Source organism: Python bivittatus, unplaced genomic scaffold, assembly GCF_059951505.1.
Source record: "Python bivittatus isolate LINGU-HERP-01145 unplaced genomic scaffold, Pbiv_v1 ctg000310_np1212, whole genome shotgun sequence".
Lineage (NCBI taxonomy): Eukaryota > Metazoa > Chordata > Lepidosauria > Squamata > Pythonidae > Python > Python bivittatus.
Window position 1 is genome coordinate 12476872 of NW_028277054.1, and position 26695 is coordinate 12503566.

At 42.6% G+C, this 26695-nt stretch overlaps 1 protein-coding gene, 1 long non-coding RNA gene and 3 other non-coding genes across 12 annotated transcripts in view; all 5 read right to left on the bottom strand.

Annotated features, from left to right (window-relative positions):
* Positions 1 to 989: 989 nt before the first annotated feature.
* LOC103048337 (uncharacterized) lies at positions 990 to 8263 on the bottom strand. Of its 2 annotated transcripts, XR_456612.4 has the most exons (5): positions 8120 to 8263; positions 5331 to 5408; positions 4158 to 4311; positions 2948 to 3029; positions 990 to 2139 (listed from the first exon to the last, which is right to left on the bottom strand). It is a non-coding gene; the product is annotated as an uncharacterized LOC103048337 (long non-coding RNA). The 2 variants fall into 2 exon arrangements; XR_015796017.1 differs by lacking the exon at positions 5331 to 5408 and having other exon boundaries at positions 8120 to 8150.
* Positions 2541 to 2748, bottom strand: LOC112542135 (small nucleolar RNA SNORA73 family). Its single transcript, XR_003085988.1, has one exon. It is a non-coding gene; the product is annotated as a small nucleolar RNA SNORA73 family (small nucleolar RNA).
* On the bottom strand, positions 3206 to 3413 carry LOC112542136 (small nucleolar RNA SNORA73 family). The gene has a single exon (XR_003085989.1). It is a non-coding gene; the product is annotated as a small nucleolar RNA SNORA73 family (small nucleolar RNA).
* On the bottom strand, positions 4591 to 4797 carry LOC112542134 (small nucleolar RNA SNORA73 family). Its single transcript, XR_003085987.1, has one exon. It is a non-coding gene; the product is annotated as a small nucleolar RNA SNORA73 family (small nucleolar RNA).
* Positions 8264 to 9661: 1398 nt separating the features above from the next.
* The window catches only part of PHACTR4 (phosphatase and actin regulator 4), a 75646-nt gene continuing 58612 nt past the window's right edge, over positions 9662 to 26695 (bottom strand). For all 7 annotated transcript variants that reach the window (XM_088140131.1, XM_088140130.1, XM_088140135.1 and 4 more), the window contains 8 exons: positions 21710 to 22289; positions 19461 to 19684; positions 18908 to 19064; positions 17690 to 17745; positions 15611 to 15672; positions 14328 to 14465; positions 11914 to 11990; positions 9662 to 11536 (listed from right to left, as the gene is read on the bottom strand). In XM_088140131.1, coding sequence (XP_087996257.1) covers positions 11521 to 11536; positions 11914 to 11990; positions 14328 to 14465; positions 15611 to 15672; positions 17690 to 17745; positions 18908 to 19064; positions 19461 to 19684; positions 21710 to 22289 — 1310 coding nt within the window. In that variant the 3' untranslated portion in view covers positions 9662 to 11520. The remainder of the gene's footprint in view (positions 11537 to 11913; positions 11991 to 14327; positions 14466 to 15610; positions 15673 to 17689; positions 17746 to 18907; positions 19065 to 19460; positions 19685 to 21709; positions 22290 to 26695) is intronic.

Genomic DNA, 26695 nt, shown 5'->3' on the forward strand with positions numbered 1-26695 from the left:
CATCCATCTGGTACTTCAAGGGGAAAATCAAAGCGCTTACTTGTAATAGTGTGTTAACCCTGAAAAGCACTTGGGAACTCGTATAAGCTCCAATTCATTGGATACGCAGGGGTGGCCTTGGAAATCATTTTATAGCAGCAGACTCCAACGTCTGCAGCTTACACCTAAGTTACAACTGGTATTTGAAGAGATAGAAGCAGGGTGGTTTGATGAGTAACTTTTGGGAAACTGGTTAGTCTTGCACGTAACATCTACCACAATCTGGCCCTATCGCCCATCTCACAGGGTTGCTACATCACTGGAAAAAAGGCTTACATACCTTGCTTATAATCCTTGGAGGAAGAGCAAGTCAACAATACAATTAATCAGATTATGTCCCTTCTAAAAACTCACTTCATCCTCAAAAGATTTGTTAATTAGTTAACAAATTAGTTTATAAACAGTTAGTTTATACGCGGGAAGCTGTTCACAGCACGTGAAGTTTCAGAGCACACTTTCAAGCAACAGGGTCAGGGACATTTCAAATGCTAAGTGACGTGCCAGGAAAACATTGAAATATCAATACATGAACTTCCAGCTACCCTCAATAAGCAAGCTAAAAATTGCAAACAACGATAAATTTAGAGATCGCTCCTTTGGAATGGCGTTATTTCTAATATCCTGATCACCCCCTTCTTGAGAGTTTCAGACAGCCATAAAAACAACTTCAGGCATTTGGGGGAACAGTAACATCACACTACTTCCAATGGTGGGACATCAGATTATAAATTTTTGTTTTAATCTTGATACCAATACCGTAAGCTGCTCAGAATGTCCAGAAATCTAATAACATGTAAGTTGGGGTAATAAATTCCCAACTTTGGCCAAGTCGGTGATCATGAAAAACAAAACATTAGGGAACTATTTTCTGTAATGGCACTAAAATGAGTGATAGTCGAAGTAATGAAGAACACCATGAACACTTGCATATAAAATAAACTTTACTGCTCTTTAATACATGCTTATTGCTTTTATTTAAATATATAAAGGTTTGCAAAGTCAGAAACTAGTGTAATGTTAGTACAGGGAGATATAAACAGCAATTATCAAGCTTCAGTATTATATAAAAAGGACTGACAAAGGCAGAGGAATTCAAGATTACATTCTTACTGCTCTTCGTTTAACAGTTCCTCCCAACACCTTTTGCTCAGCATGAACTCCCCCCACCCTCAAGCTGGATTCCTCAACTTAGCTAAGCATGGTTTGTTAAAGCATAGCTTACTGTATGAATTGTAATTAAAGCTTTTAAACTAGAAACTAAAAACACAAACTAATATAAAGTAAGGAAGAAAAGAAAAATCAAGGACAAAGCAAAAAGTGCAAGCAAAGGAAAAAAGTTAGGAAAAAATAGAAAGAAAAACAAAGTGGCTTCTGATATTCTTCATAGTACCAATACATTTTAACCTCTAATGGTGCATTGTATTACTCTTCTTTCTACAATCTATCCTGTGTAATCATCAAAACCATAAATCAGAAGTTCATTTTTTTCTGTTTTACAGAAAAAGTCCACAGGGGGCTTCCAGTCAGCAATCATCGTAAATATGGTCTTTTCTCTGATCAAAGAAGTAATTTATCCATTTCAGCAAAATCTATCAATTTCACCAACCATTCCCCCATAGTGGGTAGTGTCTTTCCATCTCTCTGCGTATAGCCATCTCACCGCAATAATTATATATTGAAATAATCTTCCACGGCTTTGCTTAATTGTCTGAATTCAAATTAGGGGTTCTTGGTTAAGCCATACATCATTACTGACAAACTACAGTGGTTACGTTCGCATGGCACACTAAGAAAAACCAAACAACCCACACTGTGGCTCTGTACTGTTTCATCCCAGACGCAGATTTGTTCTGTCGCCGCCACCACAATCGCTGCTGGAGTCTACGTTGTACAACAGTTTTAGGGGGGGAGAAAGATGGCAAATTAAACCATTAGTCTCATATTCTTATCATCATGGATTCCCTTTCATTAATGCCAGCCTTCTATCCCATGCTGCTTGGTCTACACTTTTATTTCTCCAGGCTTGTACAAGTAGGTTCTCTTCTACACCAATGCTGAGAACAGCTGATGCTGTCATGGTTTTTCCTCCTTTCAAATAACCTGATAAGGAAAAGCAAAATATATCACACACATAAACTGGTGTTATTTCAGATAGCTCCAGATCTCAGTAATTCAGTTCAGTAGAAGAGGAAGAAAAATACCCATTAACTGAAAGCAGGAATTTCATTGCTTTAAGGTCATGCAAAATATGACCCCAATTAAATACATGTATAAAGAAATTGTGGTTTATTGCTGTTTTCAATAAATGTACTTCATCTTGAGTTGGTTGGACAACTTGAGGCAACATACAAATAAAACCCCACATCTGTCTAATGTTTTCACATTATGAAAACATGCAAGGAACTGTGAACCAGGATCTGTGGTTCAAAATCCAGAAACCCCATAGCTGAGAAATAGGAACACATACCCTTACATTAAGAAAAGATAGGATGCGAGCAGAATAATGTCTCCTGCATGGTTTATCTCCTCTGTCACAGTCCAAAGACTCAGAGAAGCAGTAGGAATATGCAGGATGCAGACTGGGGAGGTCCGACTTGCTCTCCAACAGCGTGGAAAGGGACTGTATGTCATGGAGCCCAAAGGCCTACACTCCCATACGCCACACGGACAGAGCTGAGAGAGCGCAACCTCTCCAGGTGTCCCCGTTGGGTGAATATATCCAAGGCTGCTGTCACCTTTCCAGGAGGGGGCCCTCAAGCAATATACTACAGCCTGATCATAAGCAGAGGGAAAAAAAGCCTTTAGTGGACATTCCTGAAAACCAAAACCCTCTTTAAATGCCTCTGTTAGAAGACAAAACATAGAATGTAAACAGGAAACAGGGGGAAAAAATTACACTCACAAATACCTTGGGCTTTTCAGAATATTTCTCACACGCATTTCAGGAATAAGCTGCCACTCCCATCCTGGAGGATGGGCTTTCAAGTGTGCTGAAATACAGATTTGGAAACACAAAATAGATTAACATCATCCTTCTCAAACTGTGGCTCTTGCTACAACCCTGGGCGGGTTTGCCAAGTGTGGGTCCCCTCCTTCCTCACCATTTTCAGAAAGCTCCATTGGAACATACAGAAATAAGACTAGGCACAAAAGGAGGCGAGCAGAAAGATGTCTCCTGCATGGTTTATCTCCCCTGTCACAGTCCAAAGACTCAGAGAAGCAGTAGGAATATGCAGGATGCAGACCGGGGAGGTCCAACTTGCTCTCCAGCAGCGTGGAAGGGGACTGTATGTCACGGAGCCCAAAGGCCTACACTCCCATACGCCACACGGACAGAGCTGAGAGAGTGCAACCTCTCCAGGTGTCCCTGCTGGATCATTATGTGAACCACAAACTCCTGCATTTCTGAAAATGCAGCTAGCCCTCATCATTTCAGACAACTGTAGCTCAAGATAATAACGAAAAGAGCGAAAGCCCCCTTGGTGAGAAATAGCGGCCCTAACAATCATTTAAAAAGCCACCATCTCTCACCTAAAATCGCTTGCCAATTGCAGCCATTACCTTTTCAGATGGTTCTCTAGAAATCATCATTTTGGGAAGTGCCGTGTATGATTATAGGTATGAAGAGATTTTTGGTTTCCAACAAAACCAACTTCAATTATAGAACTTGTAACACAGTCTAATGCAAGAAAGCTTTTGCGCCCATCCAGATTACGTTACATCAGAACTCTCAGCAGCTTCCACCACCATGGACAGGGATGATTCAGTGAAATCTAGAGCACCAAAGATCTTATCCCCACAATTTCTACTTTGGTTTTAAGTGATCAGCATGTAGCCATGCAAGCATATGCCTTTACACTGCTGTTGTAGGCTTGTTCCTAGTTTAAGTCTCTCAACACACTGAAATAAATAAGGCAGAACAGGCTTCAATTAATGGTGTGCTCGTTTCAGTCCAGCTAGAGACCTAGGAAACCCAGAAAAACAGTGAAGTCCTAAGCTACTTTTGCTGAAAAGTTCTCCATGTCAACGGTGTTAACTTGTTAACGCTTGTTACCTATACATCCAAGGGGTAGCACACGATCCATGTAGAGCTGGAAGAGCCCAAGGCAAGCCCATACCTTATGCTTCTGAGCCAGACTCTATCCACAGCATCGAGCATTGCTCACAATTTGAAACCGGTCAGAGGAGTGGCAGTGCCAACTATTCCTCAAGTGTCAGGAGATGGACGGGTTGCTCCATCAGCAGCAGAATCCAGCCAAGGCAGAAGGCTGGCTACAAGGAAAAGAAAGCAGAGTGGGCTACATCATCAGCTTTCCCACTCAAGGACATTTACTTGCCAATGGCTGAAAAAACTTAACTGGAACAGGTCTGCATTTTCCCCAATTTCTTAGATACCACATCCTTTGAGGGATCAGGGTATTCCCACCAAGTACCTACCCCAACCACATTAGAGCAATGCACTACCCAAAATTCCAAGCACCCCAAAAGCGCTATAACCAGAAAACATGCTTGTGATTGCCTGGAAAATGCAACACATTTTTGCTTGATCAAGTATGTCTCCTGCATGGTTTATCTCCTCTGTCACAGTCCAAAGACTCAGAGAAGCAGTAGGAATATGCAGGATGCAGACCAGGGAGGTCCAACTTGCTCTCCAACAGCGTGGAAGGGGACTGTACGTCACAGGGCAGAAGGCCTACGCTCCCATACGCCACATGGACAGAGCTGAGAGAGCGCAACCTCTCCAGGTATCCCTGTTGGATCAAATTATGCTGAACACATCCCTCCCTTTTTATAAATTCAATTAGAACTACAGGCAATTACTAATTCAAGAAAAGAAATGCCCTTGCTCCTAAACTAGTAAGATACTTATTTATCTTAAATAAAATAAATTTAAGAAACTTTGCAGTCTGGAGAACTTGAAAATTTTCATATTTTTCCTGGTTTTTTTAGACAACTTTAATAAAATACTGCCTTACTACACATTTTTATGGACTAACATGGCTAGGATACTTTTTAAAGTAAAGACAGAACTACAATCAGAGAGGATGGAAGATGAAGAACATCTTCATCCATAAGGGCCAACCAAATGCCTTCTTCCAATGCCTACATCAGCTGATTGAAACCGTACTGCTGCTTAAGTATTTAGGCATAAGTACATGAATTCTGAGCACTTAGGCTTTCTTTAAAACAATAAGCACAATCTTTAGAGTTGCAGGCTAGAGCAGAGTTTTAAACAACTATCCTTCAAAACTTGAAAAGTACATAAAAACAGAGCAAAATTTCATCAATACCTTGATGTTCCAAAGTGTTCATCTCTGAATTAAACAGCATTTTTAGCAGCATCAAACAGAAACCAACAAGGGTCTTGCCTGCAATTAAACTATTATGTTAGAAATGAATGCAACGGGCATTGGCACTAAGTAACGCATGTGGCACACCAGAACTGAGTCTGTAAACCATAGCAAGCCATGATTCGTTTGTTCATAGCATGAATACAGACTGCAGTCAGTTCTTTCTGAGCTATAGTTTATGCTTAAATTGTGCAAATCTAGAGACAATTATAGTTGATTCGGTAAACAATGGCTCAACAAGTCACAAATGAACATGATGCATGATCCAGCCATACACATACAATGGGGCAAAAAAGTATTTAGTCAGCCACCAATTGTGCAAGTTCTCCCACTTAAAAAGATGAGAGAGGCCTGTAATTTCCATCATAGGTATACCTCAACTATGAGAGACAAAATGGGGAAAAAAATCCAGAAAATCACATTGTCTGATTTTTAAAGAATTTATTTGCAAATCACAGTGGAAAATAAGTATTTGGTCAATATCAAAAGTTCATCTCAATACTTTGTTATATATCCTTTGTTGGCAATGACAGAGGTCAAACGTTTTCTGTAAGTCTTCACAAGGTTTTCACACACTGTTGCTGGTATTTTGGCCCATTCCTCCATGCAGATCTCCTCTAGAGCAGTGATGCTTTGGGGCTGTCACTGGGTAACACGGACTTTCAACTCCCTCCAAAGGTTTTCCATGGGGTTGAGATCTGGAGACTGGCTAGGCCACTCCAGGACCTTGAAGTGCTTCTTATGAAGCCACTCCTTCGGTGCCAAGGCAGTGTGTTTGGGATCATTGTCATGCTGAAAGACCCAGCCACATTTCATCTTCAATGCCCTTGCTGATGGAAGGAGGTGTTCACTCAAAATCTCACGATACATGGCCCCATTCATTCTTTCCTTTACACGGATCAGTCGTACTGGTCCCTTTGCAGAAAAACAGCCTCAAAGCATGATGTTTCCACCCCATGCTTCACAGTAGGTATGGTGTTCTTTGGATGCAACTCAGCATTCTCTCTCCTCCAAACACGAGTTGAGTTCAGACCAAAACGTTCTACTTTGGTTTCATCTGACCATATGACATTCTCCCAATCCTCTTCTGGATCATCCAAATGCTCTCTAGCAAACTTCAGACAGGCCCGGACATGTACTGGCTTAAGCAGGGGGACACATCTGGCACTGCAGGATTTGAGTCCCTGGTGGCATAGTGTGTTACTGATGGTAGCCTTTGTTACTTTGGTCCCAGCTCTCTGAAGGTCATTCACTAGGTCCCCCCATGTGGTTCTGGGATTTTTGCTCACCATTCTTGTGATCATTTTGACCCCACGGGGTGAGATCTTGCGTGGAGCCCCAAATCGAGGGAGATTATCAGTGGTCTTATATGTCTTCCATTTTCTAATTATTGCTCCCACAGTTGATTTCTTCACACCAAGCTGCTTGCCTATTGCAGATTCAGTCTTCCCAGCCTGGTGCAGGTCTACAATTTTGTTTCTGGTGTCCTTCAACAGCTCTTTGGTCTTGGCCATAGTGGAGTTTGGAGTGTGACTGTTTGAGGTTGTGGACAGGTGTCTTTTATACTGATAACAAGGTCAAACAGGTGCCATTACTACAGGTAACGAGTGGAGGACAGAGGAGCCTCTTAAAGAAGTAGTTACAGGTCTGTGAGAGCCAGACATCTTGCTTGTTTGTAGGTGACCAAATACTTATTTTCTACCATGATTTGCAAATAAATTCTTTAAAAATCAGACAATGTGATTTTCTGGATTTTTCCCCCCATTTTGTCTCTCATAGTTGAGGTATACCTATGATGAAAATTACAGGCCTCTCTCATCTTTTTAAGTGGGAGAACTTGCACAATTGGTGGGTGACTAAATACTTTTTTGCCCCACTGTAATAAATGTTCTACCATCGCAACCTTTGAGTGCATTAAAGCTCAACTTTAAGTTAACTTTCAGGATAAGAAAAAATAATCAAGAAGGCACATATAATAGTTTGAGAAAGTAACCCAACTTCTTTCTTAAAGCCCCAATAATTGATTAGGTAGATTACTGCAGTCTTAATAAAATAAATAAAAAGGAACCTTCCCTGCTCCTAACTCGATTTTATTTCAAATAATTCTCCACATAATTCTTTTATTCCCTTATAAAGAAGCCACAATGCTTTCCAAGCATTTTGGCAAAGACCTTTCTGGGTCTAAAGTCTTCAATGTACGCGGCTAATAAATTCAAATAAATAAATAAATAAATAAATAGAAGCTCAACAGACTTAATCATCGCTTTTGCATTACTTCCGTATGTTAAAACTCAAGGGAAAAAATATCTTTTTCAAAATATTTCGGGGATGGGCGGACACAGGCTTCAGTGTTTAATTAAACATCTGTGTAAGATTTACTTCGCCCTTTTTCGAAACACTACATAAAGCTACCTGAATAAAAATAGAGCATTTCTAACTGCCGCTACTCTAAACCCCTACAACGTCAAGCCTTCTTTAATTTGTGGAATTTCTAACGGCCACTGGACTTCCTAGTGCTGATGAACGAATATCTTAATGCTCACTGCTTACAGCTGGGCAAAAACCGTCCAGAGTCGCTATGGGTCGAGCGACACACAGTTAATAAATAAATCGGGATGTGCAATCCTACCTACCCTTTAATGAGCTTTATTAAAATACCATAAGCCATGAGATTGCAGCCACCGCGTTGAGCAAAAGCTACCACCTTCCCCGCCTCGCAGCCCACTCACCTCTCTTCGCCACGCGCTAAAGAAAGGTCGAAGAATCACCGGCGGTTTTATTTATAGGCCGTTGAGGATGCCGGGAAACGCAAATACCGCATGCGCAGAACAGTTCCTGTTGAAGGTGGCCGAACGAAAACCAATGAGATGCGGTTGGGCTGTTTCACGCGACCTTCGCTTCCGCTTCCTATGAGACACCTCAGAGTGCGGGACAGTCTTGGTTCACTGCTTTATTACTTTCCAGGCGGAAAATGCCACCGCTTGCAATTGGAAGCGGCACGTTTTACTACAAAGGACATCTCTTTGGGCAACGGCACACATGCGTGTAGCAGCGGCGGGCGAGCTCGCCTCAGCCCAGGCGGGATGAGCCCAAAATCTCGGACGCGGAACGAGATTTCAAGAGAAAACAGGGCGGGGGCGCTTCGACTGCAAGGACGCCCCCTATTGACCAACGAGTAGTAACTTCCCCATCAAGGGAGGGTTTTTTTCTCGTTTTCAGTTCCCAGCATAAATATCCTCAGACCTTCTACCGAACTGTAGAAAGAATAAAATATTCTTTTTCTTAATCGTTTTAGAATGCAAGTGCCTATTTTTCAAACCTCAAAAATAAGGCTTCCCCCCACCTAGCTTTGCCCTGTATTGAACTACAGTTCCTAGAGGTGGCTGGAAAATTTAAGATTAAGATTAAAATGGACCGGATTGCTTGGCCTGATTAGACCAAACCCTGAAGTTTCAAAGCGATTCTGCCTTGTTAGTGGCCATTATAGATTTGAAGACTGATCAGTAATCACATTCGCCTTGGGAACAATTTTGGTGGCAACTTTTTTTTTTAAAGCTTTCGCCATCATTCCTTCGAAAAGAAACCAATTGTAAGTGATAAACTAGCACTGAATGATCAGCTTCAACATATTGAACATATTGAAAACGGAATGCTGGGAATTCTGGGAGTTGAAGTCCACACATCTTCAAGTTGCCAAGGTGGAGAAACACGGATTTAGAGCAATACACCACGAAGTCCGTGCAATGAACTATGCCAAAACAAAGGAAACCATGTCTTACCACTGTGTATGAACCACATCAGTGAGATCCTTGCACCAACCCCACTGGGTCCCCCCACCCCCCCAATCCTTTGAATGTGCATTTGGTGGAAGTTCACTTACAGCTTCAGTGAAATAACTACTATTGATAACTTCAGGAACTTTGCCTGCAGAAGCCAGCTAAACTATTAATAAATGTAGAATGTTTTGTTACCATCTACCCTAAATCACTGGGCACTTCATTAAGCGAATGAGGTTTTGAAGAACGCAAAAAGAGTACACTGAAATCATTGGGAACACGAAAAGCTCCTTAGATTTTGAAACAGAGGTTGCAAATACGGTATGTCAATAAAAGAAGTGGTTGAACGACGCATGCTCCTACTTCCTAGCTACCTGTAGAGATGCTGAATCACTCTCACTCTGGAAGCAGAAGCTCCTTACATATTCATACGAAATTCAAATCCATTATGGTGGTGGGAAGAAACATAGCGAAAAGGAGGGTTTTTTTTCCTAAAAAAATTTATTTCATAAAATCTTGTTGATAGGAAGACAACACAATGATTTCCTTAATGGAGATTTTATACATCGTGAAAAAAACTGCTCAAATCAAGAGTACACTGGCACTTATCCCCCAATCCACACCAAAAGCTTTTCTCCTTGCATCGTTAAGAAAAACTGCTCCTTACAAGGACAAGGCCACATTCTCCTCCCTTCACAGGAACACCAGAAGGGCAACTGGCATTGGCTGGAATGAGAGTGTGGAGCGTGAAGGCGTTCCCCTAGGCTCGCCAACAGGAGGACCAGTTATTGGAGAGAATGAATTCCAGGATGCATAAGTTTACCTCGTCTGTGTGAGAAGTTAAGAACAGGTTGGATCCAGACTAAGCCATTTGCTGCCCTTAATCACCACTGAAATCAACAGCCCCGAAGTCAGAGCTAACTAATTTAAGGGGCTTTATTCAAGAAGATTGGACCCAACTGATGTGGCTGCTGAAATACCTTCTTCTGCACACCAGTTTTAAGATATCTGAACCCTGCCCTCTTGCATCTGGTCCTCCTCCTCCCAGAAAGGTTGGTAATCGCAAAAGTAGCAGCAGAATAAAGGTCTTCTTCTGGGATGGGAAGCAGAGCAATAGACAGCATATCAGCCTCAGCCTACATGCATCTACAAGCTTCTACACATGTGACCTTTTACAGATGTGTGAAGAGATGTGCTGCCAAACCAATGCTCAAACACAGAACCAACATCTAATTCATGTCCAAATCCCCCCTTCATATTTTTTCCCCATCTTCTCACTCCAACATCATAGAACATGCATCTCAGATGTGATACCATTCAGAACCATTCCATAAAATCTATTCATGCCATGCCATGCCATGCCATGCCATGCCATGCCATGCCATCTTTTCTTTTCTTTTTTCTTTTCTTTTCTTTTCCTTTCCTTTCCTTACGAGTTGGGTTTAAGCCCTTTTCAAATTATTACATTTCAGTATGTTCTGCTACAAATCTAAGAAAAGGCAAGTTCCACTCTAGTTTTAGGAAGCGGCTTTAAAAAAAGAAGTCACAATTTTAAAAAATACAGTATATTCCACGTCACCTGCTTCTTGAAGGCAACTCATTTCAGGCTTTGCAGTTCCTGTTAAACAGGCTTAAAGGTGCATCCCCTCCCCACAGAAAATTAGGTCTCTTAGCTTTATAGCAAATTTGAGTGATGAAGGGAGCTTCTTGCTGTCCATTATAAAAAATGTTAAAACTTTTTTTTCCCTCAAGATGCAGCATGTGCCATGTTACAGCTCAACAATTCGTCTGCTAGACAAGGTACGATTGGTCAGTAGTGATTCTGCAAATTAGTAACTCCCCCCAAAAAAACCATAAGCACCTTCCCCAAATCTCCAGTAATGTGTCAGTTAAAGTTTCTTCTGGATACAGCAAACTATAGGTACGTGCACACTTCTCACTCATTAGCTCCGAAGTCTGCTCTGGTAGTCTCCCTTTTCTTTGAGAAAGGGGTATTAAAGGGTTCAGAATTAGGCAGAAGATAAGGAACCGAGGGGCATTACCCATTTGTATTGCCATATATCTGAGGTATAATGCTTTTGTTTGTTGCTTGCCCCACTGTGATCTCATGGCACTTGAGACAAATTCCTTTCAATGAAATGCTAACTTATGGACAAGGGCCTTCCTATCGCTTGCCCATTTCCTGACGAAGAGAAGCTTTCCTTCTGGATATGTGAATGAAGGCTAATCTCAAACAAGCCTCAAGATTCCTCTTCAACTTGTGAGAAAGGAAATGACAAACACCGCTAGTCCTCTTCTCCTCCAGCGTACTGGTCGTGCTTCTTGTTGTTGTTGATTTTTAAACAAAAAAAAGCTCAGGGTCGATGATACCTGCAAGACAGGTTTAAAGAATCAGAGAGCATTTGGGGGATGGGAACATTCAGATCAACTTCTATGTTTATGTGTCCTGCAAGAGGGGAGGTTCTCAATGCTAGGTGGCGCTGACTATTCACAAAGTGCACATGACGAAAACAACAGTTTAAAACAATCTTCCCGGCCTACTTCCAAATAAATCTGCAAAAACTAGGTCGGGTTGATTGCAGCTACCCGTGTGGCATGCCCTGCGGCAGGCTCAGCTTGCAGCACAACATCGTAAATATAAGGGAGCAGCGGCAGGTCAGAAGCTAAACTCTGCACATCGTGTGGCGTGGACCGGACCCTCCTGCTACGGGCAGGGAATCCACGTGAGCAACCCTCTCTCAACCTACCGAGTGAACTGCTTGCTCTCTTCGTGCACTTCCATCTCAGAGCTCTTGAACTCGTTCAGCTCCTTCCGGATGGCAGCCTATATAAAAGGGCAGAGAAATCCTATCAGCTGCGAACGTTAACGGCCGTTGGGCGCTATCAAACCAGTCCAGCGGGAGAGCCAGCCGCCCGTCTCTGCCTAAATTCCATTTTACCCTAACCCTCTTTAGCCATTGTGTGGTGTTTCCTTTTCGAGTGTCGCTGTTTAATAAGATCAAGCCTGCGAGGCTGGAAGCTCAGGAAACCACCCCTTGGATTTCTAGAAAGATCTTTAGCACTAGTAGGATAATGTTATAGAATCTTGAAAGCTTACCGAAGTAATTCCTCTGCACAACGTACACCTAATGTAATTAAGGCAGCCCGGATCCCTTTCTCACACTTCCCCTCTACCCTGAATTCAAGACTCTCTTCTGTAAAGGCCTGCTCCTGCCCTTAGCTGCCTTGAACACCTCCCCACCCCCATTTCCAAGATCTGTTGGGCACTGCGTCACAAATAACCAGAACCAGGTCAAGAAGAGGCACAACTGGGACTAGATTGGAGCTTAGAGGGAACCCTATGCAAGATGAGAGGAGAGCAGCTGGCAGAAAAAGCTGAATTTATGCCAGTTTAGGACTCCCAGGGTGTTTTTTTAATGTGACCTATCAATCCTCCTGAATTTATTAGGTATGTAATATACATGCATGCATCTGTGTATGTGTACACACACAGAGAAAGACACACTCCCATGCACGCACACGCACACAGCTTTTTATGGCCACAATAGCAGTCAGTTCCCCCTTTTTGGTCTAGCTCAGGAAGTGTCAGCCTGCAGGAGCGGGTGGGTATCTGGTAGGGAGGATCATGAGATGCAGCAAGAAAGGAAGCGGGTGGGGAGAAGGCTCTTGATACTCCGCGGAGGCGAGCAAGAGGATAAAAATCTTTTTTTAGCCATGCTAGTAATATTAACATAGCAACAAAGATATATATTAAGAATAAAGAACTTTGGGTCCTCCAAATATTGCTGTCTGAACACCAAGATCCAACCCTTCATCACTGGCTACACTCACTGGGGTTGTGGGTAGTTGTAGAGTTTAGAAACGTTTGGGGAGACTCAGATTTCCCATCCCCAATGTGAATGATGCTTTACAGTGTACTAAGTCTGCAAAGCTGATACTCTAAAACCAATGGAAAGGAAAAACTGCAATACCACAACAACAACAACAAAAACGATGACAGAAAAGGTACACTTTTTTCTCTGATTCATGCTTGGACTTCATTAGGGTAAAGGATTACAGGATTGCATCAAAGGCTATTAAAAAATAGGTCTGGTTTTGAAAACAGTCCTGGGAACAAAAAGGCAGCTAGGGACAAAAAGTGGGGTCATCTGAGAGTGCAGGACACTTTCAAAGAACTGAAGGTGGTGGAACAAGGCTCAGCGCTTGTGTTCACAAAACGTGGTTAACTAGATCACTTATAAACCTAGTAGCTATACTTACAGAGCAAGCTAAGTTAAATGACTATCAACTGTGTTCTGGGGGTGGCTCAGCCTGTTTTGGGAGATCAATTAATTGTGGGGGGGTTGGGATATAGCTTTTATTTTAAAAAATTAAAAGAATAAAAACAATACAAATTTTGAAAGAGAAAAATAAGGAAAGGAAAGTAACAAGTGAAGAAAAAGTACAAAGAAAGAAATAGGGAAGGGAAGGGAAGGGAAGGGAAGGGAAGGGAAGGGAAGGGAAGGGAAGGGAAGGGAAGGGAAGGGAAGGGAAGGGAAGGGAAGGGAAGGGAAGGGAAGGGAAGGGAAGGGAAGGGTTCAATGGATTGTATAAGCCAGATTGCTTCTGGTTGCAATTCAAGGTGCTGGTTATCACCGATAAAGGCCTGGCTATTTAAGGGACTGCCTATCTCTTGATAGTGTCTGCCCCTCCAGTGATATCAGGCAGAGTGGATTCGCCCTGGGTCTCTTTGATTAAGCAGTGCCATTTATTGGGATCCAGGAAGCAACTTTCCTTGTTGGGGCACCTGCCCTCTGGAATACCATCCTCCAAGAGATCCATATGGCTCCTCAGGATGATATTCCAACAGTCTTTGAAGACTTGGGTGTTCTCCCAGGCCTGGGAATAGCATGGGCATTGAACCCGTCTGGAGGTGGTGGTGTTGTTGTATATTGTATGCATGTGGTTCTTCTTTGCTTGGTTTTATGGTTCCTCATTATTTTTTAACTGTAAGCTGCCCAGTGTTGTTTAGAGTTGGACAGCCTCTTTAACAATGAATTATTTAATCATCAAGCTGGCCAGGCTGGACCCTGAATGGCATGAACACAGCCAAAGCAGGACTGTATTAAAACCTGAGGAGAGGGAGGAAGGGAGGCTGAGCAGAGAGCCCTCTCCTCCTTACCTTGTCAGCAGGAGTGAGTTTTGTCCACGGCTTGTCTGCTCTCCTGTCATAGTCATGGGCATCTGTTACCTCCACATATTCATTAAACCTCAGGATCTTTCTGGCCTGCAGTTCAGCCACAGTAGGCCTTTGGCTAAGCTAAAAGGCAGAGAGAGAAGGTCTATGTAATAAAATCGTCGCTTGATCCTCTGCTAGGCAAGTCAAAGTGAGTCCTAACAAGGCCCTGATATCTGTGCAACGTCACCCTTCCTACTGTGACAGGAGACCCCTGGGCACGGCACTGGGGCAGCGACTCAGAAAGGCAGAAATGCTTGTGTGCAACTGTCCTCTGCAAACTCTTACGATAACAGTTTTGCAAGACCAAGTTGCAAAGACTTAACTTGAAAGTCATGAGTATGCCACAGCCCATCATCCTCACATGGTAGTGACTAGCTAGTACTAGTGCACATAGCAGTGCTGCAATAATAAGGCAAGAGGGTCACTTACCTCCATGTGCTTCCACCTCCTTCTGACCTTAACAGTCTCAAGTGTTAGACTTTCAAAATAAGCCTTTGCTAAACCTTTCTCGGTCTTCCTCAAGCCAGCAGCCTTCAGATGTATTGGGACTACAGGCTGGCTGGGAATTCTGGAAGCGGCAGTCCCCATGCTTCTGGAGGGTGCCGGTTTGAGGAAAGCTGAGATATATTTAGCAAAGCCTCATTTCAGAGTTTTGGAAGTCTAACACTTGAGATGGTTAAGGCCAGAAAGACAGGGAAAGAAACAGAGAAACTTTGGGGAATGCACTTTATATGCCCGGTCCAAGATCCCATTTGGGGCTCACGCTTAATTGCATTCCCATCTTTGCAAAGAATTCAAAACAGGTGTTGGGTTAAATCCCTCTCAATCTTGGCAGATTGAAGATGTGTGGACTTCACCTCCCAGAATTCCCCAGCCAGCATGCTGGCTGGGGAAATTCTGGGAGTTGAAGTCCACACATCTTCAATCTGCCAAGGTTGAGAAACACTGGGTTAAGGTGAAGGATGGAAACACCAAAATAAGTGTATACAGCCAGAATGGAGTCAGACCATTAATCTTGAGTTTTTCCTATCTTTTTAATTTAGAGCACAGACTTGGCCATAACCTGCTGACCTCCAGCATGCCAGATTCCAAAGCTCTGTCCATATTCCTGGACAGAGACTCTGAGTAAACCCTGCAACACCTCACCCGCTTGCAGCATGCTTCCAGAGGTCACCACCTACAGAGAGCTCTGGCAAACGGGAAGAACATCCACAGTATTTCAATACCTTTCGGGTGAGCCTCCGTTTTATCTCCCTCTTCTCAGCCTGCCGATCAGCCTCATTTTTTGCTGCCAAATAGGAGGGAAAAAAATATATCAAGATACTAAAATCTCCTTCCAACTTGGTTTCATGTGGACTATGATTAAATAAAGTCTCAGAATATAATTATACACGTGTGTACACACGTTGAGCAAATGGTTTCCATAAAGATTAGTCTTGTGCACAGGAGGTATTAGGAATTGTGCTGGGGGGGATTTCACAACACATAAATATGTCACATATGTATAGACATGCATTTACTCCCACTAAAAGTCACAGTAAATTTTCTGTCTAAAAAGCGAATGTTTTAGGATCTACTTTTTTTTCAGGTTATTCATTCCCAGCTTGCAATGATCTTATCAAAAGTCTTCTAATCAATTTTATTAGAGGAGACCAACAAAGTTTGGCTCCTGTTGTGCCTGGCCTGGCAGACCTTGGTTAGAACCAATACAATATTTTCTACACAGAACTGATTTTGAAGACACTTCAGAAACTGCAGCCAGTGCACAAGTGATTCTTAACCAAAAAAAAAAAAAAATTGGGGACACACGCAAGGATTGTATTATTCCTGTACTGAAAATCTTCATCAAAGTTATACTTGAAGACAATTTAAGAAGTTGCATTTTGCCCTAAAGAATCCTGAATGACTTATACAACATGTCCACCTGTAACCTTCCCTTCTCCTTAAAACTTCCATGAAACTCCTGTTACGTGTATTCTTTCCCTCTGAGGTTAGGTAGGGATGGTGGGGGAAGCCAAGCCTTCCTCATCAATGCAAAACTCATTGAGAGATGGGTTTATTGTTGTTTCTTAGAATATCTTCTTTCTTGCATAAAGTATTTGGACAATCAGGAGGAGTCTGGTAGCTCCTTTCAAGACTAACAAATGTTATTAAAAGGCATAAGTTTTTGTGAGCAGTAGTCTTCTATCTTTTAATAAAATTTATTAGCTGGAAAAGGTGCTGTCAGGCTGTCTTAAAGCAGAATAGCCTTGAGCAATTAACAGAACTTCATTTTGGAAGAAGTGTAGGATTTCTCTCCAGAATTCTTTCTCCCTATGTAGCAATTCCTGGATTTGGTTATCTTCCTCTTCTACCTGCCAGGTTTAGCAATTTTCAGGTCCATAATGAGAATTGTATTAACTCACTGCCCATCCTAGCCTACCAAGCATGATGATCATGGCCATTATGGAGTCTACCATCCCTAAAATGATGCCTCCAGACTCCTTCAATTAATTTTTTTAAAGAAAACAATACAATAGCTGAAATGTCATGAAACTGCAGAAATCTCATGCAACAATACCTAATGCAACTCTTTCTAGCAAAAGGGTTCCTTGCTTCTCTTATAAAGAAGCAATTTTTCTTCCTGCAACTTCCTAAGAAGCAAAAATGAACCAGCATTTGGAAAGAAAACTCCCTTCCAGATAGACCCAAAGGTGTTTTCCTTCCTTCCTTCCTTCCTTCCTTCCTTCCTTCCTTCCTTCCTTCCTTCCTTCCTTCCTTCCTCCCTCCCTCCCTCCCTCCCTCCCTCCCTCCCTTTCCCCCAAAAGATGCCCCGGCCACTCTATTCATTCATTTATTTATTGCTGGTTATTTATTACTGGTATTTCTATACACTCCACTCAGCGCCATGCAGTTATAGTCTGGTTCACCCACCACAGCTCTGAATTGCCGATAAATCAAAACAAATGTTTCTATGCAAGTCATAAGTACAGAACAAGCAGAGCTTTTGCCTTGGGCATCAGCAGGTTCCGGATGCCTTTATCAAAATGGCAGATGCCATGTTGCAGCATCATGTTACATGCGTGGATGCCATGATGCATGTACCAAAAGTGTGTTTATGACATGATGCACGTACAAGATGCACAGCACTGTTTTTATCATCCTGCCCCCTTATTCCCTCACGGACGCCACTGGCTTCTGACCTCCACTTAGAGCAGCCGTCCAAGAGAATAGCTCACACGTACAGCACTATAAAGCGATACAACCAGAGTGTCAACTACCTGGTAGATGAGCAACAAGGGGAGTCTTGAGTTGCCGTTACTTACGCTGAAGTATATTCCTTTGCTCCAGTTCTTCTGCCGTTGGTCTCTGGCTCAATCGCCTTTTTATTTTTTAAAAGAAAAAACAGCGTTTTAGGCAATGGCATTGCTCTGGGGCAAGCACACCAAAGCAAGCTTCGCGATGGTCCTAATACAAATGACCTCTTTTTTTAAGATGGCCGTTTGGCTTCGAAGGCAAAATGGTGTTTCAGGAAGTACAGGGGCATGAACACAGCACTGGTATGCAGCTCTTTAAATCCAGCTGGCCTTTTCCTGGGATTGCAAGGGGGCTGTAGGGGTCACTGCAGGATGCCTGGGAAAGGCGTGGCTGCTTTAAGGGGCTACGGACGGGGATTACATGAGCCCACTCCTGCTCCAAGCCAGCTTTTTGCTCTTGAATCCGAAGTCCTGTGCAGCCCTATCAAATACCCCTCTGGTGAAAAGTTTTCCCCTGTAATGATGCGAAATACTGTAGAAGGGCCAGGCAGACTCCAGGTGTGCAAGATCTGCTGGAAAAAAACCTGGGGCCTCATAGTCTATCAGCCAGAGCTGGTGGAGTGTGAACCCTTCAAGTTCAGAATCAGAGTCCAATTTCCTTACATCAGCAGAAATGAATTTATAGTCTTTTCATACAAACATTCAACAGCCTAATTTAGAAAGAAAAGCAAGCAGAACGTATTTTATTCTGGTTGCTATGGTCAAACACATGGAGGGCACAAAACCCTTGCCAACCTATAGAAATCCATCACCTGATCCCCATCTACTTGCTGTCCACTCCATTATTAAAAAAAAAAATAGAGGACATTAAAACAGTATATCTACATCAAGAATTTTAACCCCAGTTGTATTCCAGGATTTCAATCCATGGTCCAGATTAAGACTCCATTTTCCACGTTTGATTGCATGTATAAGTTGATATCTTATTAAAGAAGAATTACCCTTCCCCTGAAGAGATCCATGGGAATTTTATGGCTTTGCAGAAACTGTGGTGCCTATGAATAATTCTGTTTAAAGATAAATGTCTTTAGCTGCCTGTGTAGATCGAAGATCTGTTCATAAGACTGCCAGGACCTAAACAGATAATGGGACTGTGTACCTTTAAAATTGAGAACACTGTCTGGTTAGCAAACACCCTCATAATCTTTGGGGATAGTCCCCAAACTCTTAAGAGCATGTTACAAGTAAGCCAAAGGCTTGCTTTTACTGTCCTTTAGCCCTTCCTACCTGATTAGCGTTGTCCCAATCTGCTGTCGGATTTCATTCCATTCTTCCTTGCTCTTCCGAGGAAAAGTGCTCTCTTTTGGTAATTCCTGCCATGGAGCCATGTTTCCCAATTTTATAGCCAAGGTGTCTTTCCTCTTGACTTTATTGGCCAGGGCCGCTAGTGAAAACAAGACAATGAATAGTCACAAGACAATCAAAAGTGATTGATGTATTTCTTGATCAAATTTAGAGAGCCGCCCAACTCCATAAAGTCTTTGGGAGTGTATAACGTTTAAAAATATCAAAAACCAAAATAAAAAAAGAACAATGTACATCCAGAAGAAAAACCTGTACAAAAATTGTGTAACTAATTACAACCAATTTTGCCCAACCCTTTAGATTCTGTTCCAGTTCTACATTCATGATACACAGTATGAGATTAAGGATGATGGATGTATTACTTGGGGCAAAAAATGTTCAACTATGGTCACACTTTTTGTTGTTGTTCTCAGCCAGTCTATGATCCTAAGTAGAGCAAATGTGATCCTAAGGGCAGGGAAGAGGAGATCCTTACTGTTGTGGCTTTCATCTTCATCTTCCTCCTCCTCCTCCTCCTCCTCCTTGTACAAAATGGGTCCCTCCGAATCCGAATCACTTGGTCCCTCTTCTTCATCCTGCACAGTCTGCAGTATGAGCCTGGGAATAACTGCAACCATTGGGGTCTCTCCAATGTAAACATGGTGATTGGAAGGACATGTATCTCCTGAGCCATCTTCCTCTTCTTCTTCATCGTCTGGACTAACAAGCAAAGGCATACAATTATTCATATTATATAATAACTATTATTATTATTATTATTATTATTACATGTATTAATTGCCTTTTCAGAGGTTCTGAAGGAGCTCTAGAAGCAAAGCAAAATTGCTAGAGTCACTTCCTCGTGAGATGGGCAGTGTCCAGATTTTAAATAAATAAATAAATATAAATATAAATAAAAGGACCCGTGGATGGGCTGCATGGTAGCATAATATATCTCAGGCATAGCAGATGCGAATTATTACAAACATCAAAAGGAGACTTCCCCCCACAAGAAAGATCTGGGACTACAAATTCCAGATTCCTTTTAGCCATTCTGAGTTGAATTCTAGGAGCCATAATCCCAACAGTAACAAAGTGCAATAGATTGGAAAATGTTTGATCTGGAGAATCAGAAGATGACATTTGCTTGTTTTTAATTCTCTCCTGAAAGGAAAGGGTCCTTTCTCAGCCAGTAACAGTGAAGGCACAGGAGCAGCGTATGTACTAGGAACCCAACAGAAACACTCCCTCGTGCCAAAGTCCCAGTCAGATTATGCCCCCATTGTCTGCTACCTGGACTGGAAAAATCCTCTCATTTAAGGAAATGAAATTTTTTTCCCCAAGCAAATTACCAAGAGAAGAGAATCTAAGCGTGGTATTAGCAGCCCTTCAAGGTAGTCCAGACAGGAAACCAAAGCCATGAGCACTAACACTATCTTTATTGTAAGGTTACAGTAATAGAATCTTCAAGTCTGAAAGCGCTTCTCCCCTCCTTCCCTTTTACTCTCCAGAAAACCAGGGAGGGTCCCTTCTGAGATGCTTCCCGCACCTCCTTTCCTTCCGTGGGCTGAGATATCTCTCGCCTGAGCATTGCCCTGGCTGCGGCTCTTCCTCCTCCTGTCTCCCAGGGTTATTCTCACAGAGCATTACAGGTAGTGGTTTTTTGGGGGGGGGGTAACAAACACTATTTACTTTATTCTGCCCCCATCTACCCGTGACATCCAGTCTCTACCTCATCTGGATACATGAATCCTGGGGGGAAAATTCTCACCCTCCAGTATAGTCACTTGTTGAGATGGGTGGCTATAGAAATCAAATAAATAAATAACAAATAAAATAAACAAACAGACTACTTCAGCCATTCCCTTCATCTCATTCAATTGGGGCAATATGGATATTTCAAAAGGCACTTTAGGTAGATATCTACTCCTCTTCCTTTCCATCCACCACATCTTCAGTCAACGGCTGTCTTTCCTTCCTCTCCTCCTTCAGGTAAAAATTTATTAGCAAGCATTTGGCAACCAATCTTGCACACGCATATCAACTGACAATAGCCCTAATCCCTGTCTGCCCTCCTACGAAAATTAAAATGCAAAACGGGTCAATATTGGTTACGTCACAATCTTTGCGCAGCACAATTCTCTCAGCTTAGATTTTTAGTGATTCGGTTCTCACTATGCAGAAGACCAGGATAAAAGGAGAGTGGGTAGTTTGTGGCTTAGTGTGCTGTGGGACTCAGCCCCGGCCTTAGCCCATGGTATGAATCTGGTCATCCTGTTAAGCCATGATATGGCTTCTTTGTTTAGCTACAGCATATTACATGAAGACAGCCATTGTTTTTTATTTACCAAAGTTTAGGGTTAAGCATATTGCATGACCCCAGCCAACAAATCAACCATTAGATCTCCTTCTCCAGTCTAGTACCCTGGATCTGCTGAATTACACCATTAATCATTTCCAGACAGCAGAGCTGTTGGTCTCAGGGAAGGTTACCTTAATGCCAACTTTTCACAAAGTATACCCAGTATCTTCACAATGTATTTTCACTAAGTATCAGCTTGATGAGGAGCAGCACAGTAATCAATCTCAGTTGAGAACATTCTTATATACCGTTTAAATAAATTTAGCTGGTGGGCATCTATCACTATTTTTTTTTTAAAGGTCTGCACTTGGGAGCAAATGCAAAAAAAGGAGACTGATCTGACCGCACCCAGCTTCTGACCAGCAAACCAAAACGTGACTCACACTTTCAACAGCTCGATGGTAACAGGCAGAGATCTCGTCCTGCCTACTGTTCCATTATCCTCGCAGCAGCCTTCGCTCTCAAAGAGCAGTGAGTGAGCCCGGTGTGAGCCTTCAGCAGGTGGGGTGGCTGGCAGGGGGCTACTCAATGCCTGCTGGATGCGGATGTGCAGCGGGACCTGGGACAAACGAGGAAGCCCTTGAGGTTCTCCAAACCCCTGCTCGGCCGCTCTTTTGGCTGGATCCAGCACCGAAAGACCTTCTTGTTGACTCTCCATCCGCAGTTCGGTGGGAAAGGGAGGCTCTGCCCCATAGAGGGGGATAGGCAATGGAACGTTGGGGGGTTCTGATGGAATGTGAGAAGACAGGGGGAGTGAAGGAACAGCCGGAGGGAGAGTTGAGATCATGTGTGGAGGTAGCGAGGAAGGATAGGATGATGACATGATCCTCTCATTAGGGGATTTGGGAGCAGTGGCCGATTCTAGGAAGGAAGATGCATTCAGAGGGATGCCCCTCTTGGGAGGCAGAGGTGGAGAAGGCTTCAACAACGGTGTGCCACTGTTAATCACCTGAGATAATTCAGCTAGAAGGAAACAGAGAGATACCCATTACATTGGATGGAAATGAAAATCTTTATCATAGGATGAATCTAGAAAGGGACCCAGCTCTGCAAACATAGGACCTTTCTAAGACATGCGCAAGAAGCTAATATGTTAGGCACTTATTCACAGAAGTGGGGCAGACATCAGCAAAATTGTTCAGTCACCAAGATTGTTAAAAAGCCCTTTTAACAGCTTGGCTGCTAACTAATTGCTCTGCATACCTACATCATTTACTAACGAGCTGCGTCACCTTTACTGATGTAATGTTTCATTCTTTGCCCTAAACTAAGATTTCCAGTTGAGTGTGTTTTATTAACACTGAATCATCTTGTGAAGCTTTTATTCCCCCCACTCCACCCAAGGCAAGATACAAATACATTAAATATACAAACAAAGGTATTAAGTTTGAATCTGGTACAAGCCATTCATGCTATGGGACAGCCTTATGATGCTGTTCTTTTTTGACCCCATTTCCCCCAACAATACATCTGGAGGAAAATCAACCTACATTTGAAAAGAGGGGAAGAGCAATTTTAGATTGCTATTACACCTACACACTGAATGCTGGATTTCTGCCCATTATTTCACAGGCTAGGTTTCTGACTTCACACAATGATCAACAACAACAACCTGTCTAAGCATGTTTATGCAATGAACAAAGATGTCAGTTTCTTTCTTCTTTCCTCTCTCACGTTGCTGTCTTTGTACAAATTGCTACAAACTCTTTGGTTGTCTTACAAATATCAGATAAACAAGCAGCTCCTATAAATGTGAACCAGGCGGAACGTGCCGGGGAAGGGCAATTCACCTTGGAAATTTGTAAGACTTGCGTCTTTACCTGCCTCGCAGACCAATCCTGAATATAACAAGAAGTGGTTTTGCTAGACAGGACAGGTTGTCCAGTTACAATTCAAAAATGCTAATGTGGGCAGAGGGCACTTTCTGAAGATAAAAGCAAAGCTTCTCATTACCCTTTCATATAAAAAAGGCCAAAATAAAAACTTATCAAACAAAGATAGATACTGTTCATTCTGAACCTATCAAGTCAACCCTAAGCACCTTTTCATGCATTCATACATTCAAGCTGTTCGTGTTTATCTCAGTGAAGTAGTACTTTCAGTACTGGGAAGTTTTCTGAGATGACTTCCTATCAGACATACATAATCTCAAGTCTCTGTGTCCTCTCCAAAGTTACTCATGAATTGTGGGGTCAGGATGAGGAAAAAGTTATGTTGAAGCCATGGACTCTGCATTTAGTTGCAGGCTGTTTCAAACATAGCATTAAACTATGGTTTGTTTTAACTATGATTTGTTAAATAATCCACATTGTTTCAAGCAACAAGCATGGTTTACAACCCACAATGACTGGGTTTGCACCGTGTGCTAAGCCAAAGGCAAACAAGTTGTTTTATGGTTCAAGACTCAGAGTCTTAAGACTGAACATGGGAGGGATTGCTATCTCTTGAGTTTTCTTTCACCTGCAACATGTATTTATTTATTTATTTTATTAATCAAATTTATGCGCCGCCCATCTCACTGTACAAGTGACTCTAGGTGGCTTACAAGTAAAAAAGCAATCAAAGCAATAAAAATCTGTACAAAACTATACAAGTTAAAAGGCGGAGAGCGCGTCTTCAAGCCACCAACCAAATGTGATCCCTGTGCTAGTTGCCAGAGCCGCGTCTTAATGTTCTTCCGGAAGGCCAAAAGAGTGGGGGCCAATCTCACCTCAGGGGGCAAGACGTTCCACAGGGCAGGGGCAAGAGCAGAAAAGGCTCCTCTCCTAGACCCCGCCACTCAAACTTCTCTAGTCGACAGGGTCCATAACGTGGCCTTCCTGACGGACCGGGTGGGACAGGTCGATGTAACTGGGACAGGACGATTCTTATATATACTTCCCTACCTAATCTGAGCTGCTTCCTTCTCAAGGAGCTTTTCCTTGTTCTGTATTTATGTTCCTCCATCCCATAAGACAGTGTTGTCCAAACTTGGCCACTTTAAGATGAGTGGACTTCAACTCCCAGAATTCCCCAGCCAGTCATTCTGGGAGTTGAAGTCCACTCATCTTAAAGTGGCCAAGTTTGGACAACACTGCCATAAGAAATCTAATGTAATAAAGCTCTGCAGGTTAGACAAGTGTACAAGTTTTTGTGGTCGCTGCCTTGTGTGTCAGAAACAAAAGTCCCACGTGCGTGCGGAGCTGAATTGCAACATCACCCTCCACCCTCCACTTCCACAATGAATTCTTAGCAGGTGAGCAGGAACAGGTGTAGATCTGCAAGATCAGCTTACATGTCACTCTTCTTTCTCTCCACACCCTCAAACCACAGGTATTGCAAAGCCCTTCCCTAAACCATGCTAGCTACCTGCTGGTTTCATTCTCGCCCCTCCCCACTGGGGTCCTATTTCCAACCAGCCCAGGTGAATAGCTAGTTACAGAGACACTCTCACTGAAACTTCATTAGCTGGTAGCTCTAACAGACGTTTTACATGGCAAGCAATTGAATGAAATGGAGACTGCCCATGTAACCAATGCCTTCTTCCTGAACTGCACGTTCTCCAGGGCGATTTCAGGGCATGACTTTGGTACAATTAAACCTACCAGCAACCTGACAGTCTGGCTATATATATATATATATATATATACTGAAAATCAACAGAAGAAAATAACAGGCTAGAACTGAACAAATCTGTACTCAGAAGCAAGGGATCTTATTTCGCATACCACATTTTGATCAGTGCACTTGGACTATCTGATGGACGCAGTTGAAGAACCGTAGCACATTAATATAACAGGGAAATGTTTTTCACATGTGCAGCATATTCTGATCATGGGCATCTTGGGGGGACAACAGGGAGCAAGTGACAACATGTGCATCATGAGGCAAATGATGCAATTTAAGTATTTGTGTCAGATATGTCATGAGTGTTAAGTTGCATCCTTTGCATGGTGTGGTCATTTGGATACCACCATGGCTTGTTACAGATGCCACTGATTCTGAAACAGGTCAAGATTTCAGCTTCTCTCAAGTGCCCTTGATGGCCAAAATAAATACACAGCTTCAGGGCATAGCAAATCTGTTTACATAATTCTTAGAGCAGCAGTGGGAATGTTTGAGGGCTTGGGGCCCATGATTTTGAACTTTCCAAAGGGGCACAGGAAGCCATTAACTGACATGAGGACATCACTGGGAAGGAGCAGGTCAACTATTATGACCCCATTAGCATGATTTTTCTTTCTTCCTTCCTTCCTTTTTACAACATTAAGGGTGGAAATCACAGAAGCCCATATTTGGAAGGCAAACCACTCCCATTTCTCCTTTTGCCCCTACCCTTATAATAGCCTGAAACCAGCACAAAAAGTTACATTTGGGGAGCAGGGCAGCAAAAATTGGGGAGGTCTTCAGGTTTTGTAAAACAACTGAAACAAAAAGGCCCGAAGGTCATCCTACCAAAATTCCACCAGAGTTCAGCAGCATGATCTCAGAACGTTGCAGGGCTTCCTCCCTGTCTTTGCGTACAGAGTTCTGCAACCTGGATCTCCCCGGGCTCCACCCAGGGTAGGGAAGACTAGGTTACAAAATAAACTTAGCCAACAAATTGCTTAGCATAAATTAAACCCCATATTGTATAGCTAATATATACAGGTGCTGAGGAAGTAATCAACATAATGAGGACACAGAATAATTTTAGAAACTGGTGACATTGTACAACAATGGATGATGTAGAACTTGGGACTTAGGGAACAGAGAGGTGAGACCTGGATGGATCACACAGCATGGACCTTGGGCATCAGCGGGCTGTGCTCTGGAAGGTTATCCCTAAGCTCTTGAAGACGTAGCCTGGAGTTCAACTTCTCTGCCCTTAAGACAGGCCAGGCTTGTCTTTAGAAGTTTATCTAATTGTCAGCCATTCTATTTTTACCAGAATAGATCTTGGCTATTAATTCAATACATTTCTCCATCTTACATCTTCATTTCTGTGTCCAGCTTCAAGAAGCAACTGTCAACACACTTTACTTCAAAAAACTGGCCAGCAACAAAAGGTGAAAATAGCTGGAAGTCCCACGGGTAGCCCTCTGGACATGCTGGATGAGCCCCACAAATGTGTCCTACATACTCTACCCAAGAGGTAGAACTTCAGTTGAAAAGCTACATCATTATTTATCTTATTACTTTATTCATTCCCCTTCACAGTATGGACCCCGTTTTTAATTTCAGCTCTTGAAGGGAAGGTTGACATTGCAGAAAAAAAATGTGCTACTTGCTCTTCATGTCATAGTGACTTTACTGACGGAACTTGAAGTTTTAATCGTTTTTTTAAATTGTTATGATGAATTTTTGGATTTTTTGTTTCCTGCTGTGACTCAAGGTTGTAAAAGTCTCAA